General features: G+C 43.2%; 1 protein-coding gene across 1 annotated transcript in view; it reads left to right on the forward strand.

Moving 5' to 3' along the window:
- NPLOC4 (NPL4 homolog, ubiquitin recognition factor) overlaps nucleotides 1-19,951 on the forward strand; it is a 52,675-nt gene that overhangs the window by 20,349 nt on the left and 12,375 nt on the right. Inside the window, exons 9-12 of the mRNA XM_082212534.1 lie at nucleotides 4,928-5,014; nucleotides 6,328-6,399; nucleotides 8,091-8,217; nucleotides 10,078-10,238. Coding sequence (XP_082068660.1) covers nucleotides 4,928-5,014; nucleotides 6,328-6,399; nucleotides 8,091-8,217; nucleotides 10,078-10,238 — 447 coding nt within the window. The remainder of the gene's footprint in view (nucleotides 1-4,927; nucleotides 5,015-6,327; nucleotides 6,400-8,090; nucleotides 8,218-10,077; nucleotides 10,239-19,951) is intronic.

Here is a 19,951-nt window from a genome sequence, read left to right on the forward strand (position 1 = left end):
CACGAAGTCTCTTCAGGGCAGGGGGAGCCTTCATCCAGAAGCCAGAAGCTAGAATGCAGCGATCCCTCTTGCTGTTCTGGCTTCTAGAATAGCTGCGCAGCCTGCATTCGCTCCATAAGACGCGCACACATTTCCCCTTACTTTTTAGGAGGGGGAAGTGCGTCTTAAAGAGTGAAAAATATGGTATTTGCAAATATGGCTGCAACTGTTGTGGACTAGACAGGTTGACTGGGGCGAGGGGGCAGCAACAACTCTTCTTTTCTCCTTCTCAACAGAGCTCTAAATGGCAGAAAAGGGTAATTGAAAGAGGCTCTGAATATTGTCCCATTGAATTTGATAGGATTTAGAGTGCAATCCTAATCACGTTTACTCAGAAGTCCTGTTGAATTCAAAGGAACTTAACTCCCAGATAAGTGGGCTTCATTTTGCAGCCTTGGGGAGCAATCCTAATTGACCCCCCCTTAGCCTTGCAGGGCCACCACGATATCCTCAGCCTTCATCACATGTGAAGATGTTGGGCATATTGTGGTGCAGTGATTGGGCCCAGTGCCTTCTGGATTCCCACAGATAAAAAGGTGGCAGGGGAGCGCCAATGCTTTGCCCTGCTGCACCAGCCGCTATTGAACTATATCAGCTTATGGTGGACTGGAAATTTTTGAAGCTGTACGGTCGTGTAAAGTCACTAGGTGGCACTAGCCGCTGAGTCTCATAGCTGCAAGAGGAAGTTGAGTAGTGTGATTCAGATGAATGTTAAGGGGGAACTACAACTTCCCAACGGAATGGAAATTTCTAGTAGAATAAATTTGTATAAATATATAATTTTCTAAATTAAGGTAAGAGAGTGTCTACAGGCACCAAGCGAAAACATTCCTTTTTAACTAGGCCTTTTGCTGTTAAACAATCTACAGCCTTTTCAATATGGATGTGTGTTATTATACATTTTATTATTATGTTATGTATCTTGTGTGGGTTTTTTGGTCAACTGCCCTACGATCCTTGAATGAAGAGCTGTATATAAATTTAATTCATGGTGATGATAGAGATCTGGTTTGATCAGTGGTTCATGAATTTTTGTTTGGTTTACTAGCCAAGCTCAGTCCTTCTTTATGACACCCATTCTTGTGACATGCACAGAGAACTCATGAGAGGGTGTTTTCCTCTATGGCTGGGCTTTTGCAAAAAAGTGCAGGCAGCACCTTTCTACTGCTCCCTCCTGCAAAATCTCAACAGGAACTAATAAAAATTAACTTTTATCTTCCTCTTCACTGAGGTGAGGGAGACGTTTTTCTCCTATAAGCTGGACTTTTGCAGAAAGCACTGTTTGTTATGCCATGGCTTCTGCCAAAGTGAAGGGAAAGAAACTATCCCACCGCCATGACAGACGCACACCAGACTCCCTTGCAAAAAAAATTAGGGGCCATTTATTTCCCTACTTATATGGATTTTTCAGGAGGTAGCAGCAAAAAACCTCTGCCACTTTACGCAAAAGCCCACCTTTCAGGACAGAATCCATCTTTCCTTTCTTCCCCATTCTTGGAGGAAACGAAATGTGGCTTCACTCTCACAACCTGAGTTTGGGTGAATACAGAAAGGTGTTCACCGAATGAAGACAAGGCACTTGCTGTTGAGAAGGAGGCAAGTAGGTTTATGCAACTGTGCACTGGACAATCTTTTGTAGTTCAAATTGACTTAACTCCTTTCAACTGATGTTGCATCAAACTTCACCCAGCTGACGTGTTCGCTTTAGAAGGGCATTTCTGGATTTGAAAGCTGCAAGTGATGGAAAATTTTGGTCAGCTATTTAAATAAATAAATAAATCCCACCCTCCCCAGCCAGACCCGGGCTCAGGGCGGCTAACGCCAATAAAATTACAATAAAACATAATGGGGGGGACACCCAGTTTATTAAAATACAGGTTAAAATACAATTTAAAATGCAGCCTCATTTTGATAGGAGCCCATAAATCAAAACCATAAGGGGAGGGAAACACAAGGGTCAGACTGAGTCCAAACCAAAGGCTAGGCGGAACAGCTCTGTCTTGCAGGCCCTGTGGAAAGATGTCAAGTCCCGCAGGTCCCTAGTCTCTTGTGACAGAGCGTTCCACCAAGTCGGGGCCAGTACTGAAAAGGCCCTGGCCCTAGTTGAAACCACCTTGCTATGCTAGGTTGCTATGATTATCATTCTTGTTCAAAACTATTATTATTATTATTACTCCACCCATCTGACTTGGTTGCCCCAGCCACTCTGGGCTGCTTTCAACATACATAAAAATGTAATAAAACATCAAACATTTAGAAACTTCCCTATACAGGGCTGCCTTCAGTTGTCTTCTGAAGGTTGTATAGTTACTTATCTCCTTGACATCTGATGGGAGGATGTTCCACAGGGTGGGTGCAACTACCAAGAAGGCCACTTCTCTGCCCATTATTAGCATCAAAATATATAGCATTTTCCACCATGCCACTTTAACATAGTGACCGGAGAGCAGCAAGTGAGGATACAAGCAGTTTTCAGAGTACTTACTAGTGTATCAGGTTGTAGTTTGAGGAAAGAGGACAGTCTGTTGTCCTATGATCCTCCTTTGGCCATTTTATAAAATGCTGTCTCAACACATAGTGACCTTGGAAGTGTTGGTGGGGAGCGCCTACTGAAGAGGGAGCTCCTTGCTTATGCATAAAATATATGTCTGTTGGGTGATTTGAGACATGCAAGCAGTAATAATTCATTGGTGCGCTGTTCAGTGGCAAGATTCATGAGTTTCTGTTAAGTTGCAAAATAAACTTACATCAGCGCCCTTGAATCCTCTGCACACCATGAAGCTAAGTGTTGAGCACTTTGTTCGCTTGCCAGTTTGTGTGTTTTGGTATTGCATCATGGTACAATGTGTAGAAACCAACAAGCAGCTGTGCTAGAGGGGTTGCTCTCTGGTTTTGTGGCTCCTGTGTGATTTATCAGAGCTGCACTAATGTTTGTTCAGCCCAAGATAAATAGATAGCGTCTACAGTTCCCATTTTAGATTTGTGATGATTGGCAGCTATTATATCGCTGAAACCATGCGAATTAAAAGCATTGAGTTTGGAAGTGATGCAAACACTATTGCTGTGATTTGCAAGAGAGGCTGTGTTCCTTGGTATCCTGGCAACCCTTCAAGATCTCTGCTGGCTTGGCCAAAGGCAAACAAGAGTTACAGTAGATCTGAGACATCATTGATCCAGTTCAGTTGCCCTGTTAGTTGAGATACCACCTGATTTAATGCATCTGTTTCCCCAATGAGAAAACTTTGGGTAGGTGGTGTAAAAATAGCTGATGTTGCCTGTCAGTTAAATACAAGCTTATTCTTTCTGGAAGAAAAAAGCCAGCTTGTCAAGTGTGTAACAGAATATGGTAGTAGAGTTCTAAGGAGGAAGAATGGGAGGTGAATTCAAAATATTGATGGAGGACAACTTTTCATTGTTCCCCTACATGTGTGTGTGTGTGTGTGTGTGTGTGTGTGTGTGTGTGTGTGTAATATATTTGCAAGTAGAACAGTGCCACAGCAAAAAGTCAGCCGGGCTTTCTCCCTGATAAGTTAATTATTTACTTGCTGATGAACTTTCACATGGGAAAGCATTCAAAACAGCACCCCCACTATTCAGTCTGAAGTGGTACTTGGTCAGTAGAGCATGAGACTCTTAATCTCAGGGTCATGGGCCAAGCCCCACATTAGGCAAAATACTTAGAGAAAAACTCTGACTCTCAAAGCATGTTTGAGAGAGAATCCACAATCTAGAGAGAAGTCTGTGCACTCCTGAGATACATTCCTGAGTGCTTTCCCGTATTTTATGCTTCTATATGGCACAGAATTTGACTTTGGAGATGGAGACTAGCTTGAATGTGAGGTGCTTATGGCAGATTTTTATAGCCTGTGAAAGGAAGTTATCATGGTTAGCTGCCTGTTAAATTTTCATATCAGTATTTATATAATACAAATAATGAATCAAGATTAAGGGGAAGAATCATAATTAAAAGTTTAGTCTTAGGAAACACATATCGTGCCACAGGGTGGTTCATAAGTATTTAGAAAGAAAAAAGGCTTCTAATAACTCTATAGAATTATTGAAAATCCAGCCTTCTGTTTTCAGTCAGATAAGTAGGAAGCTAAGGAGCAAGGCAGAATTAGATAAGAGTGTCGAAGTTGGAAAGGGAGGAGAGACTGGAAGATAAGAAATCTGTAAATTAGAGACAAGAGAATAAAAGGTTGTGGGTCAGGTGGCTTAACTTAAAATTAATTAATACCTTGTGACGCATTAATGTCCATCCATCAAAAAATATTGCTGGGTGCCCTATATAGGTAAGGAATCCAACGTTAAGCAAACAGTGATGGTGAGGGTAAAATTGCCAATGTGTGAGACACTAGAAGGATTTCTAGATCACAGACTTTAAACACAAATTGTAAGAGGCTTTGTTTTTTTAAAAAAATACTTCATTTGCTCCTTGAGTAAGAAGATTTGATGCAATCCCATTGGGGATCATAGCTGGGGAGAGTGCTGCTGAGCTTGGGTCCTGCTTCTGATCTTCCTATGGACATCTGCTTGACCAGTGAGAACAGGATATTGAACTAGATGATCCTTCAGGCCTCCTCTTAGATTTTTACCGGTGAAAGAATGTAGGTTTCTTTACAGTTATGTGTTGGGAAATGACTGGTTTTTGTAGAGAAGCATAGCTCATTGTTTGTTCAAATTAATATTCAATAGAACCAGCAGTCAATAGCCTGGTGTCACACGTATCAATGTAACTGCAGCGAGACACAGCAGCTTGTCAATATTCATTCTCCTGGCATTTCCCATCGTTTCTTTCTCGAGAACGAAACATTTTGTCTCCTTGGGATGCTAAATGTCCACCCCTGTTTGCAAACTGCTTCTCTGTTGCTTTTCTCTTTATTTCCAGATTGGTACACAAAACAGTCTGGAACTCCTAGAAGACCCAAAGGCGGAGATTGTGGATGAGATTGCAACCAAGCTGGGCCTGAGGAAGGTAATAAAAACATGTGTGGGCCAGCATATAGGGGGGAAGCCTTTTGTAAGGAGCTGGAAGGTTGGCAAATGTACGGGATCTGGTTTGTTGGGAGCTAATTGGGCTAGTGTTGCTTCAGCATGCAGGCTGTACTGGAGGCTTTGTGACCTGTTCAGCTTTTTCCTGCTGCATAGTCCTGAGCCAACATGAAACTGAGTGGAAAGTGTGGGTTGGTGTCGTTAAGCAGATCTGTGTTGCCAGTAGCACAAAGGACATAGAGATGTGGTCACATAGTTTTGAATTCCTCAGTCTGCTGATCAGGCTCCTGCTTATCAGCTGTTTATTATAAAGGCAAGTGAAGCAGGAATCTTGGCGGAGCACCATAAACAGTGCCCCAGCTGTGCTTTTCTGATAGGACTGGGGTAGAGAAGATTTCACCTCTTGGAAATCTCCTCCTTAATCTGCAAACTGTCAGCTTTTTAATAAATTCTGACACCACCCTTGCGCAGAGGCCTTTCAGATCCATACTTAGTTTTCTTGCCTTTATGAAGATACTGCTTGTGTTGCGAAAATAAAGGATAAAATACATTGCTTCCTCACCCCCCAAAAAGGGTTGAATATTTTCAGACTTCTAATGAGTGGGTCATATTAGTCATTAAATTTGGGTTTATATAAGGCATCTGTGTTTAAGATATAAAACGGTTTGTTTTTGTTTGAATCTAGCCTTTGTTTTATCCTAGCTTTATGGTTATTTTGCTATACAGATCATCACTAATAACATCTACAAAGCATATCAGGTTTAGCTCTTGATATTTGTTGCAAGTATAATAGCAACATCTGAACAGCAACTGAGTGCTTGAACAGTGAGCAGTGGATATGAATAGTGTATGGATCTACATTTCAGAAAGGCTTGCACTTCTTTAGCATGATCAAGTGGGATTCAGGAAATAGGAAATTTGAGAGGGTTCCCTTTTAGATTAACCAGCATAGAAACTTGATATCTTGAGAGCACTTCTGTGAACTGCTTTTGACTCTACAGTGTGGACACAGAAAAGTAAATGTATTTTTATGAGTGAGGTGCGGAGGAGAATCCCTGCAGTCTCCAGATCTTTCCATAAGGAGGCATAAAACTGCCGGTCTCACCAGTTGTCACTGCAAATGTGTGAATTGTATTCAAATGAAGTCTGTGTAGCTAAGGGAGTAATTTCCTTCAGGCTGCTGTTGAGCAGGCTTTCTCAAAGGGCTTCCTCTAGCCAAGAACATTTTGTACCAATGTGGGAAGGTCACCTTAAAAAAAAAAGGTAGAAGAATAAAATGAGCATTTGTGTTTTAAGGTTGGCTGGATATTCACAGATCTGGTCTCAGAGGATACACGGAAGGGGACTGTCCGGTATAGCCGGAACAAGGTGAGAAGCGAGCTTTTTCTTTTTTGTCCTTGTACTCTTTTATTTGCAGGCTCTGAGGGGGGGACGGACGTAGTTTGATGCCTTGCTTTTAAGGGTGGGCCTTGTTTATTAAAATTAGAACAATGCATGAGTTTGCTGGGAATTTAGAGGACCCATGAATCATTTAGAATGGAGCTTTGTACGGATAGGATGTCAGGATGGTTTGAAATCTGTCTGGATTCTTGGATACCTGGCGAAGGTGCACCACAAACAAAATCCTAGTTCTCTTTCCTTTAAATATGACTTCACTTCATCTTGCTTGTTTTTAAAATTTTTCAGCAGCGCCAATATCATAAGATCCCATTGTAACTTGTTCTTGTATCTATCTAAGCTTACAAGAGTGCTTTTGTATACCTTCCTTGATTTTCCAAATCTCCCGCAGCTGTGGTCACAGGAAGCAAGCTCTTATTCTGCAGTTTGTTTCAACCCAGCACATAGCAATGTTCCACATACCTGATTATTGTTAATGCTTCCCTCTGCTGGATAATTTCTGTCTAGTTTTCCTCCTATCCTTCTGAATCCTCTTTCTAGGTCTTCATTTGCTGCCCTTACTTGGACTTTCTATAGTGAATTATCTCAACCAACCACTATTCTGTGACCATAACCAAGTACCATAAGCTAATAGGAGGCTTTGCCTACTTCCACTATAGTGAAAATCAGGCATAAGTCTAAAACAGCCTGCTTGCTCATGATGAAGTACACCCCATTCCATTATTCATTTTATAGTTTGATCACACATTGGGGAAATTAACCTTTCATGGGGAAGTTATTGTCTGGGTTCTCCTTCTGCCCTAATTTTGCCACCTCCGTTCTTTACATCAACCAGATGTGAGCATGAAGACCTTGGACCATATGTCAGGCTCAAGATGTTTTTCACCTCAGCTTGTAGACTTTCGTTAGATTCTGGGCAATCTTAACTTCCTCGAATCTGAAAACCAGTAAATTTTTTTAGTTGTCATAGTTCTAAAGAGAGCTCATAAAACCCGTGTCCTAAAAGTTCAGCGACCAGAAGCCAAATAAACTTGCCTGATTTATTTCTCGTTTTAAAAAATCTCCTTTAAAAAGCTTGGTTTTCCTAGTATGATAGGAATTGTTTGCTGAAACCAAAGCTTTGCAGGTTGTAGTGCCTATGCGTCGTGATGATTTTCCAAGATGGTCATCTGTGCTAGATTTAGAAGTTACTAATCCGTGCTTTGTGACGTGGGTGGCACTGTGGGTTAAACCACAGAGCCTAGGACTTGCCGATCAGAAGGTCGGCGGTTCGAATCCCCGCGACAGGGTGAGCTCCCGTTGCTCAGTCCCTGCTCCTGCCAACCTAGCAGTTCGAAAGCACATCAAAGTGCAAATAGACAAATAGGTACCGCTCCGGCGGGAAGGTAAACAACGTTTCTGTGTGCTGCTCTGGTTCGCCTGAAGTGGCTTAGTCATGCTGGCCACATGACCCGGAAGCTGTACGCCGGCTCCCTCGGCCAATAAAGCGAGATGAGCACCGCAACCCCAGAGTTGGCCACAACTGGACCTAATGGTCAGGGGTCCCTTTACCTTTACCTTTAATCTGTGCTTCATTTTAGAAAGCACTCCTGGGTTACCTTAAATGCCACTCGTGCAATGGCTCCGTCTCTTTAACAGTCTCACCTTCTCGCCTTCTTTAGGATGCTTATTTCTTAAGTGCAGAAGAGTGCATCACAGCTGGGCATTTTCAGAATCAGCACCCAAACATTTGCCGCCTGTCCCCGGATGGTCACTTTGGATCCAAGTTTTTCACTGTGGTGGCTACAGGTAAAAACAAAACAAAATGCAACCTCTTCTGCAAACACCTGAAAGGTTTCATAACCCTCCACCCCCACTCCATTAAAGCAGCAAGCTTTTCAGAAATTGAGACCAGTAAAAGAGAACAGTGTTTTTGGCCATGAGGTGGTTTCTAACTGCATGTGCTTAGGAACCCTCTGCAGGCTAAAAAGAGCCCGCAAACCCAGGAGCACTGGGGCTTGCATGTGTGCCCTTGCCCCCATTCTCTGTTTTTAAACCTGAGTGTTTTCAACTTTAGTTGAAGAGGAAACCTCCTTCCCCTCCCCAAAATGGAGTTTGGTTATTTGGAAATGATTATGTTAATAATGTTAAAACCATATGTTTTTTGTGCGCATGAATTAAAGCCAGTCATTCTGCCTTCCCATTACGTCTTATGCTGGGGTGGGAGGTGCAGTTGCTGATAAACAACATGCATCTTTCCTTTCCTTTGGTTTAAAAATCTCCTTGACAGATGCCCCTCCATGTGCAATATTTAATAAAGCTTTTCAGTGGTACCTTTTGCTAAGACGAGGACCGTGTGACATGAAGCCGAAATCTCCTAATTGTATGAGAAAGGGCTGCTCAGTGCTGCATGCACAAGAAAAGTCTACAGCACAGCATAAAAATCACAGTGGCCTGGCACCGTAGTGTTCTGTGCAAATGGCGGAAACCCAGTAAAACATAAAACTATTTGCGGGTGTAAATGTATAAAACTGTGCAAATACATGTGACCTCTTAACTGTATGGAGTCATTTATATGACTTCTTAACAAATCCCCTCTATCTGGATACCTCTCTTGGAAAGTTGTGTACTGTTTGCCATTTGAAACTCTTAAGCCAATACAGGCTCAGAATAAGAGTCCTTTGTACAGTCATACCTCGGGTTGCGAATGCTGCGGGTTGCAAGTTTTCGGGTTGTGGATCGCGCCGAACCCGGAAGTACTGGAATGGGTTACTTCCGGGTTTCGGTGCTCACGCATGCACAGAAGCACAAAATGACGTCATGCACAGAAGCGCCGAATCGCGTTACATGCATGCGTAGATGCAGGTTGCGAACATGCCTCCCGCACGGAGCCCGGTCGCAACCCGAGGTATGATTGTACTTAAGGCAGAAAATCTGGATTTGAGGCACTTACATTTATTGGCTCAGTGACGTCTTACCGTATTTTTCGCTCCATTGGACGCACCGGACCATAGGAGGGGGAGAACAGGGGGAATTTTTTTTTTCTTGTTCTCCCCCTCTAAAACAAGGTGCGTTCAAGGTACATTCACCAGAGCTTGTGGGGCTGGCAGTGGGGGGAAGCGCTGCTTTCCCCCCCCGCCAGCCTCAAAGATCCCTGAAGCCTTTGGAGCGCAGCGCCCCGCTGCCCTGCAGAGGTTTGCGCGCAGCCATCCCCAAGCTAGAGCAGCGAGACAGAGCCCTCTGTCTCGCTGTTCTGGCTTGGGAACAGCCTTGCTAGCTTCTGCAGGACAGCGGGGTGAAGACACCCCGCTGCCCTGGGGAGGCTGTGCGCGCAGCCGTCCCCAAGCTAGAGCAGCGAGACGGTGCAGCGCCCCGCTGCCCTGCAGAGGTTTGTGCGCTGCCATCCCCAAGCTAGAACAGCAAGACGGAGCGCTTAGCGGCTTAGCGGCTTAGAAAAAGGGGGGCAGAGCAAAAAAAAATCGGAACACTCGCAAGACGTTTTTGTCTTGCAAAGCAAGCCCATAGGGAAAATCGTCTTGCGAAGCAGCTCAAAAACGGAAAACCCTTTCGTCTAGTGGGTTTTCCGTCTTGCGAGGCATTCGTCTTGCGGGGCACCACTGTACATATATACCTTCTTCTCAAGTGGCTAAAAGTACCTTTTTTCCCCAGGTGGTCCTGACAACCAAGTCCACTTCGAGGGCTACCAGGTATCCAACCAGTGCATGGCTCTAGTACGTGACGAGTGCTTGTTGCCATGCCGCGATGCTCCAGAGCTCGGCTATGCAAAGGAATCCAGCAGTGAACAATATGTGCCTGATGTGTTCTATAAGGCAAGTGTGGATAACCTCCATCAAATGTGGTCTTTTCCCATTTCTGGGAAAGTGGTACGGTTCACTCTCTTCTTTTCTGTAAGGTGACTAAACAATAGTGGCAAGCCGTGAAGGGTAGCCCTTTCCCAGTGCTTAACGTCTGGAATTTCCTTCTGCCCTTGGGAGGGTGCTTAGCCTTCTCTGAAAGGCTTTTGGAAGCCTAGGCTAATGGTTTTTCATGCCCAAGCTAGCTGTCAAAGAAAAAGGTGCACTAGCTGTTCTATCATCTTTCTCTGGGTTGATTGCTGCATGGGCAGCAGTTCTTCTGGCACCCCCTTCCTTCCTTTCCTCCCTCGCTCTGGAGACAACCTGCCTTGTCTGCCCTGTGCATTGGAAGGTGTTGCCACTGAGCCATATCTCCTGTCTACATTGGCACATTTGGCCTATGTTGTTCAGAGCAGTGCATCAGCATTGGGGAGCCACCTAAGTCAAGATTCTGCCATGGCTCCGCATTTGTTGCTTTTGATGTTGTCTCTATCAGATCCACAACGACACCTCTGAACTTTGAAGTTATAGAGCAGGCATAGGCAAACTCGGCCCTCCAGGTGTTTTGGGACTAAAACTCCCATGATCCCTAGCTAACAGGACCAGTGGTCAGGGATGATGGGAATTGTAGTCTCAAAACATCTGGAGGGCCGAGATTGCCTATGCCTGTTTTAGGGGGGCCTCAGAACAGTAAGCTGTTGTAGTGACTGAGTATAAATTGGAGCATGCATTCTTGCACACACACACACAAGCTTGCAAACAGCAGTTCAGCAATATGTATGGAAATACAGATTTGCAATAGTTTCTTGCATAAATAAGCTCAATTTCCCTTTTCTTGAAAATCCTCCTATCATACTCCAGATCCTATTCAGCTTCAGCCAGAGGTAAGCTACTTTGTGCCCCCTATCGGGCCCTCTGAATTAATGATGCCACTTGTGTTTGGCTGTGACTGCCACCCCTCTTGTTGACTTCGGATTCCTGACTAATGTTTGCTGTTTCCTTTGCCCAATTATGCTTAGGTGAGATGCTCAGTGAAGCAAAACGATGCAGCAATAAAAGCTGCAGGTTTCTGACAGTCAGCGAGAATAGTTTTTGTTACGTAGGATATACTTATAAGACACCCGGTGAGCAGCATCAGTTGCTGCATAGTGACAAGTAGCAAAATAGAAAACGTGGATTCAGAGAAGGTAAATTTCGTGGTGGGGAAAGAGGGAGGATGAGAGCTTTGAGTGGAGAACGATGTAAAAAAAGGCATGGGTAGATCCAGAAGATTGGGCAGCAGGTAGGATATAAATAATTCCTCTGTTCTGTTACTACAAGCAGACAGCATTTTTCTTCCCCCCTTATGTCTGCCTTATATGTTGCTATTCAAGAAACAAAAAATTTGAGATATTTTCAGTACTTCACTTTGTGTGTATGTGTGCTTTCCAAACCAGAAAATTCTGAAGCAGACAAATCTGATTACTCTCTTCTTTTTTTAGTATTGTGGTTTTTTTATCCTCTCAGCAAAAGTCTCCCTAAGATGGCAGCATTTTGTAAGCAGTAATTAGTATGTGCAGCCGACACCCAATGCACAAAGTGTTGACGGTGGCACTCCGGAATGGGAATTTACTAAGGCCTCCGCTATCAGTCCCACTTCTGTTTACTTGTACAGTGCGAAGCCATTTTGTGTAAGGTTCTCACTTACACTTTTCAATCCTGCAGTACAGAAATTTCCAGCTATGGCTTGTGACTCAAAATTACATTGCTTCTACTTTCTTTGAATACAATCTTGCCTGGCTATACAGCTGTCACTTGAATTGATCACTGAGCCTTTAAAATTCAGCCTGCTCAGAAATATACTCTGGAATTCAGGCAAGTGTTTCAATAATCCTTGAGCCAGATGCAACGTAATGAAATCACTGGAAAGTTTAGTAAATTCTGTGTTTAAGGACCATTTGGGCCTTGATAAATGTGGAAGACCTGGCTCTTTAGACAATTCTTTATCACAGATTTTGTGAGTGACAGCTTCATAAAGGATCGTTAAGACATTGTCTTGATGCCAGAATATCTCTGGTAGGCTCTGGCCCTGTTAGAATACGAAGCACAGCCTTAGTCGTCAAGAACGGCTTTTCTTATTTTATTTGGCTGGTTATACTTCTATACTTTTCAGTTCCTGCCTTGTACAGTAGGGGAGAGTTATTGTTTATGCTATATGACTTTATGACAACTTAGCGGGAACAATTTGTGGTCACCTTTTACATATTCAGAAAGCAAGAGATCCGCATCCATTCGCAGAAAACATATGAGCAAAATAATCCAAAGGTTCTGAGAATAAAATGTTTTCTTTTTTGAAGTCCATTTAGTGCGTTTTGAACTTTTCACTCTGTCAAGGTTATTTTACCGTTCTTTTCGTAAAAGGCAGGTGTGTTGAACCGAAGGTGAGACTGTCTCAGAAGGCTTGCAAATGCCATTTAATGGGGAGTTGCTGCAAGGATGAGCTCACATATGTTTATAGATTCCCTTCCTTTTAATATACGCTAGTTGGCTCGCTTTGATGCAGTGCTTATCTGGGGTGCTGGGCTGTTGGCCCAGAGAGGGAAGCTATCTGTAAGCCTTGGATAGTTGCCACCTGTGCCCTCATGGCGCCAGGTGGATTGATGGGAGGTTCTGGCCAAACTGATGCATGCTATCATTTGTATAAGTAATGAATGAATATTTTTCTGGGTGCAGACAAGTCATGATGGCACCTCACTGCTGTGGTGTCTGACCCACGTCTGTAGTGGCTTTGTGGGGTTTGCAGGCTGTGTTGAAAGCTTACATTTCCCTTTAATATAGCACTATTCTGGCGTTCTTGACATCCTCCTTTGGTATCCCTGCAGCAAACCATTTTTTGCACAGACCCTCCTTTGGGCCTGTGGTTCAGAACAAAAAGGTTGCCTTATTTTCTCCGTATTCTGTCCTTACCGTGGTATTAGGAGCACTTAACACTCAACGCCCCATTCTTGTGAGATGAAGGAATATATTTTGATCCAGGCTAGGGGTTTAGCTAAGGGAGACTGTTGTCCTGCAGTGTTGGTTTATAACATGCCCAGAACAGGAAGACGTTAATGAGCTACTTGGACTAAATTATTTATTGGGGTAAAAGCTTTTTAAAGGCTGGTCTCTTGGCAGCCAGCTACTACAAACCAGCACAACTACCTTTCCAGAAAATTAGGAGAGATCTGCATTGGAGGTTTTTGGAGTGTGTGTGTGTGTATATATATAATATATATATATGGCTTAAGCACTCACATGAAAGAGCTTTTAGAAATTTGTTGGATCCGCCCCAAGAAGCCAATGTTTGTGTAATGTGGAGTACATTTATCTCGCAAGGTTAGCAGCAGTTTAAATACAGCAGAAGCTATTGAACCCCTGTGTCGTCTAGCTGGGTAGGAGAACAGATGCTCTTTAAACTCCTGCAGGCAGAGAAGAGGTGATGTATGTAAAATCAGAGAGACTTGAAGCGGTGCCTATGTGAAGCTTTGCTCATTGCATAAAGTATCCAGTCCTGGTATATTGTTTCTATACTTTTGGAAAACGTTTTTTCATGAAGTTGTCTCAGTTGCTTGCTGCACAAAAGAAGCCCACGTTGGGATCAAAGCCACACATCTGGTGCGTTACTGGCTACAGGGCCTCAGTAAGCCTAGAGGTGCTTAAAGGGCAAATAAGAGGCTTCTTCTCTCTTGAGCCATCCTTGGGTGGTGCGCATCAGTGCGTGTTTGTGGGACAGGGCCGGAGGCTGTTGCACCCATGACGGCATGTTCCAGCCATTGCTTGTTCCCATGAGAACAAGTATGACTCACTCATATCTCAAAAAGCACCAAAACAGGAAAACCAACAGCACCAGGTTCGCTCCAATTTTATGGAGCCAGGCATTTTCCTGACGCCTCTGGCCGTGCAAGACTTTTATGTCTTTACCACTCTCTTTATTTTGGCCCCTTAAAGACTAAATCAGCACTGGCAGCAATGCTTTTAACTGCATCTGGATGCTGAAATTCGACTGGTGTGAAGGGCTTGAGGCTTATGCTGGTGTGAACATTAGGAGTTTTGAGAACCAGAACAAAAAAAGCTGTTTAAATAGCTGTTCTCACTGTTGAAGAACACCTCCTCCCCTCACCCACCAATGGAGAGTGTGTCTGGAATGGAAAGTCTGATTCCCTGTGTTATTTATTTCATGTATTAATCACTTCCTATGAAGCATCTCAGTACAATACAATACAATACAATACAATACAATACAATACAATACAATACAATACAATGCAAACATGTATAAAACAATTACGGATATAAAAACAATTTAAAATCCAGTGCAGAGACTGACTGAAATAAAAAAATTCCACTGAGGACGCCTTGCTGAAAGCAATAAGTCTTCAACCAGTGTTAAAAAGATGACAGAGATTGTGCCTGTTCAGTATGTAACAGGAGAGCATTCCAAGGGGCAGGTGCTGCCACACTAAATGCCCAATTCTGATACCATGTGGAATGGACTTCCTGATAAGATGGCATCTGAAGGAGGCCCTCTTCTGCAGAGCATAGTGATTGCTTTAGTATATAATGGCTGAGACTGTCTTTTAGGTATCTTAGTCTCAAGTTGTATAGGGCTTTGCCACCGATTCCAGCACCTTGAACTTAGTCTGATAGCTAATTAAGAATTAAGGCAGCCTTTATATCATTATCATGCATCCAACACCTGAGTAATCTGTAATGGGTTTTTATGCTTTAGAAGCAGTTTGGCATCATGTAGTATATCAGTTACTTGATAAAAGTACATTTCTTCTTTTCAGCTGGATGTGAGCAGGCAGAGTATTTGCGACTTCCTGTAGCACCAGAAATAAGAGTTGCTAGGTTAACCATTTATAATGGAGAAAGGGCTAATTGCATTATTTTCAAGAATGTAGGAGTCTTGCGTATGCTATCTTCGAAGACAATTCTTTCCTATCTCAACCAGTTTCCTCTTTCCAACTTACTTAAGCTTGGGATGTATTTTGCCCTTGCGAGTCTGAATAAGAGAAGGCTGAATAATACGCTGCGTTCCTTTCATAGGTCTTTATCGAATGTCAACAGAGACCAAGCCTAGAGGTTTTATAGGGCTGGGGGAGAACTTCTGACAAGCAGATGTTGTTTGACTTACATTTCGCGTAACACTAGATGTCTATAAATTTTAGATCTCCTTTCCTAAAATATATTGGCATTAGTTATCATAGCATAGTCAGATGAAATCACTGGAAGCCGTGAGAGCCGAACACTCTTTAAAATTTGGCATTTTCATCCATTTGCAATTTGCATTAATGGAGAGCAGTTCTCCGTTTTTATGTTTCTGGGTGTTTCAAACACCTCCTCTTCTTCCTGAAGCAGCATCCAGCCAGTCTGCTAAGTCTGACTTTCCATTATCTGGCTGTCATCTTATTGGGCACCCCTGTGAGTCTTGTGCTCTTGAAGTTGGTTGCTGCACCGCAGGACTCCAGCTCTAGACTTATTTCATGGATGTCTCAACATTCCATCAAATGCAGCGTGCCAAAAAAGAAAAGTGGGGGGGGGGATCCAAAGGGGAATCTGAATTTTATGGATCCTTTGAAGCAGAGTAGCAAAGGTTTAGTGCTTTTGCAGGACTCTGCTCCCTTGTTGACTTTTGAAAAATACATATGATCTTAGGACCAATGCAAAGATGTCATCTTTCCCAGTGAGTTATGTTGTTATTGATGTTCTAATGTCCAGGAAATGTTTGGGGTTGGTAGAAGATGAAAGGCACTTGAGGACAGTTGTGTTACCGATAGACATTTGCCCCTTGCATTGTTCTTTTACAGACTGAAAAAACGATACGGTTTTGCATTTAGGCTGTCGCTCCAGCTTTCTATGGTACGCTGGTCTAAAGAATTGCCAGCTGCTAGATTTTAGTATGATATATCAGGTTTCCTCTTGTCAAGTCATTCCAGTGGCAATACTGGAAGGCCAAGCACTCTCTATTAAGAGCTGCCTGGTACTTGTTTTCTTCAAAAAAAACAGTACTCCTGGGTATTGTTGAGTTATGAGCACTTGATATGTACGAGACCTTTAATTCAGACTGGGGATAAATTGAGAATCCTGATGTTCTGTTGATGTTGCCTTGAGACAGGGACATGAGACGCCGAGCACATACTTGCTTGGTTGTTGGAATCATTCAGAATACTCAGGATTCCTTTGCCCAGCAAATGCTTATGATATTTGTCCAGCCTCTTCCCACTCCCCCATATTTATAGAGCTGTACAGGGTTCTTTATGCCAGATTTCCAGTGACATATCCACTGAAATGTTCTCATCAACTTTTCTAGTTCCCAGCTTGCCTTTTGCTTATGAAACATCTACTTTCTAGCTCCAAATAGCCTGTTGTGTACCCCATTGCTACAGACTAGTTTTCTGCCCCCTACTTACTTTCTCTGGCCCCAGTATAACCCATTTATACACTTCGCTACTTTCTTATTTCATTTTTAAGAGGAAAGCAGAAAACTAGCCAATACCAGGATTGCCAGTTCAGCCGGCACTAGAATGGGGGCTATTTATTCCCCACATTTATTCTCAGTGCAGCTCCTCTCTCATGTGGAAGAGTGACCCTGGTGACTCACATTTCAGCTTGTCATTCCACATGCCTCTCCATCCTTCTCTGCAGTGCTACTGTCTACCGACCTGTATCGCCTATTTGTACTTGCACATTTAATTGTGCTGGGGATAGGTAGTTTCATCAGCCCAGAAAGTTTTCATGTAGTTGTGTCAAGGCACTGCAGACAGGATGGTGGCCCCAGACAGGCTGGACAACGCGTTGTACTTCCGCAGCTGGAATTTTTTAAATGTTTTGCAACACGTTGCATGTAAGTACAGAATGGTGTATGTTGATAAAGCTCCCAAAAAAGGTTTCGTTTAGTAGTTGCTGTGACTGTTCACTTAAGGAAACAATTTCTTGTATATTAAGCATAATTTGAGTCTCCTTTCTATGGCTGAGGACCCCTGCCCACTCCTACATATGTGCTATTAGGTAGCCCAATTCTTGCTAAAACTCCAGGCTATCTGGGAGTCAGAGACTGAAACCACATTGCTATTTCCAGGGCTTCCTCAGTCACGGGCAGAAGCTTTTTGGCTTGTCAAATTGGTTGCAACCATTCTCAGCCAGGTAACAAGCAGCCCTGTCACTTCTTGCTGGGGTTTGTGAAAACTTCTCCCAGCTGAAGCAGCAGGGTGGCAGAAGCATGCTGCTTCCAGACCAAAGGTGTAGCTGAGGTTTATGTGTGTGCATTTTAATTCAGGATAAGGTACATATAGCAAGGTTAAGACTCTAGGAATGTAATCCTTTGCATGTCTACTCAGAAGTAAGCCCTGCTGAATTCAATAGGACTTCCCCCACAAATAAGTCTGTATAGGGTTGTAGCCTCAGTCACTTACATATGGGGAGTATTTGGGAGCCCAACAAAGTCCCAGTGTTAAGTCATCTATAATCCTGATTACCCCATTTTTGCCTTTCATCACCATAGAGTGCTGCAGCTGCGACACATGCAGTTCATTAGGAAAGTAAATAAAACAGGAAGTATCACAATGCCAACCCATTAGTTTGCACAGTGCGTAATTTTAGCTTACGAAATGCATTGTTGCAGAATGATGTGATGGCAACTCACTGGGCTTTTAAACATTTGTTAGACAAATTCATGGATTATAGTAAAAAATAATAATTTATGGCACAAAAACTGAAAGGAGACCCATCCTGCCCGCAGACTTACAATTTAGTATAATTCAGGTCCAACTGTAGGTCCGAAATGGGGTCTCTTCACAGCTGTGAGCCACGTTAGCTGAATGACATCTCTGCTTACCAGATGCTGGAGACAGTGAAGTGGCTGCCACCATATTATGTTGCTTGTGAGCTACTAAAGCCATTTAGCTGTTGCGGCTGGAAATCTGGACCTTCATATGACCCAGCAAGGCAGGTTTTTCCCCCTTTCCTGCAGCCATAGATCAAAGCCCCAGCACTGTTGCTGTCCTCTAATCTCTAAATCTTAATTATTTTTTCATATAAAGGGTTACCTCCTGACAGTGTGCTTTCATGGAGCATTTCTCTTTCCTGCCCCCACCAATAGCTTTGACAGTAACACTCCTACATTTAAGAGCTTACCAAGGGCCTTAGTCATAGATGCATCCTTGACGTTCAGAGATTTCTTGCCTCGGCTTGTTGGGTAGAGGAAGTTCTCTTGTAGCAGCTGCTTGCTGCTGTCATTTACTCCTTTCCCAGATATGCTAGTGGCCATGTATTGGCAATCTTTATAATATTGAAAAGATTGACCGGCTCTGCTTACACATTTTGGTTATGAGTGATCAGTTATAAGGACTGTATCTTCAGAACAATCCACGCGTTTGTACAATGCTGGATCTTGAAATAAAATACTTAAACCCCACACAAGTTCTTGCTTTGTCTGTATTTGTTCTTTCCACTGTACTGTTCTACTTCAATGGAAGTAGCAGATGTGAGGCACCATGATAGTGTCAAACGGTACCTGTACCTTGAAGCATTCCATCCCGCTGCTTTTGCCTATTCGCTTCTTGCTTAAAGATTCTGCAAGAGGCAAAAATATCCCGTCGGCAATACAGAGAAATGTTGCGGACCAACTGCTGAATTTGTACCATAGCTCTTCCTCAAGAGAGGGGTTAAAATAGGACGTTTCTCCTTGCTAAAGTATTCAGGTGCGGTTGGAAAGCTTGGGTAAGAACTGAATGCCCCCACTTCCTTATCTTGCAAAAGCAAATCAAGGGTAGATGTTAGAACCCCTATATGAGGGTACTATCTCTGGTGGCAAATAGCTCTCTTTGGAAACCAGGTCTGTAGCACCCTGCACATTTCATTCCATCAGTCCTCAAATAAATATTTGCAAGGAAGGTATTGTTTCCCTCACTGTCTCCCAACCGAAATTTGTTAAGGCCTATAAAAAAAGTAAATTGCTAATACAGTAGCTTGTGTGCGTGTGGTGAAGGTCATGAGTCCCTACCCCCCCTTTTTTTTTTGAGGGGCAGGATTTACAAATACCACTTGCAGTGGAGAAGATAGAAGGTTCTGTTTTATCGATAGGGGATGCCATTCAGATTTTAGTAACTGGACTTTTTTAAAAAAAAAATGTAAAAAGTGTTTTTCATTTAAATCCCTGGAGGGAAATATGAAAGTCAACAGGTGCTGGGGAAAAATGTCTCTGCATATTAGAACTTAATTGGATTTGAAGATGCGTTCCAGGTGGGCTAATTATATGGGTGGTATAGCAGGTTGTTTCTTGCACGGGCAGATCTACAAGTTGGTTTCATTGGATTTGATCTTGCTCTTTGCAGCCTTTTCAAGATTAAGGGCTGGCGCGTAGAACAGCTGCTCATCATGTTCTGCTGGCTGAATGCTGCAATGTAGAGCTAGAAGTATGGGAAGTGTCCCTAGAAAAGGCATAGGCGCCTTTTCCTCCCTTTACACCCTGGCCCCCAAAAGGGAAGAGGCATGGGATGAAATCCTGTGGAGCACAATGAGTACTGACTGCTCCTGTAGAAAAGTGCAAGATTTCCCAAATAAATGCTGTGAAGACATGCCCATAAAAAAGAAATGGGCTTTTAAGCTAGTAAATTCCATCAGAAAAATTCCATCCTCCTCCCATATCTCCTGCTAGAGCTCAAGATATC

The sequence above is a fragment of the Podarcis vaucheri genome (assembly GCF_965113315.1).
Source record: "Podarcis vaucheri genome assembly, chromosome: 2".
In the NCBI taxonomy this organism is placed as follows: domain Eukaryota; kingdom Metazoa; phylum Chordata; class Lepidosauria; order Squamata; family Lacertidae; genus Podarcis; species Podarcis vaucheri.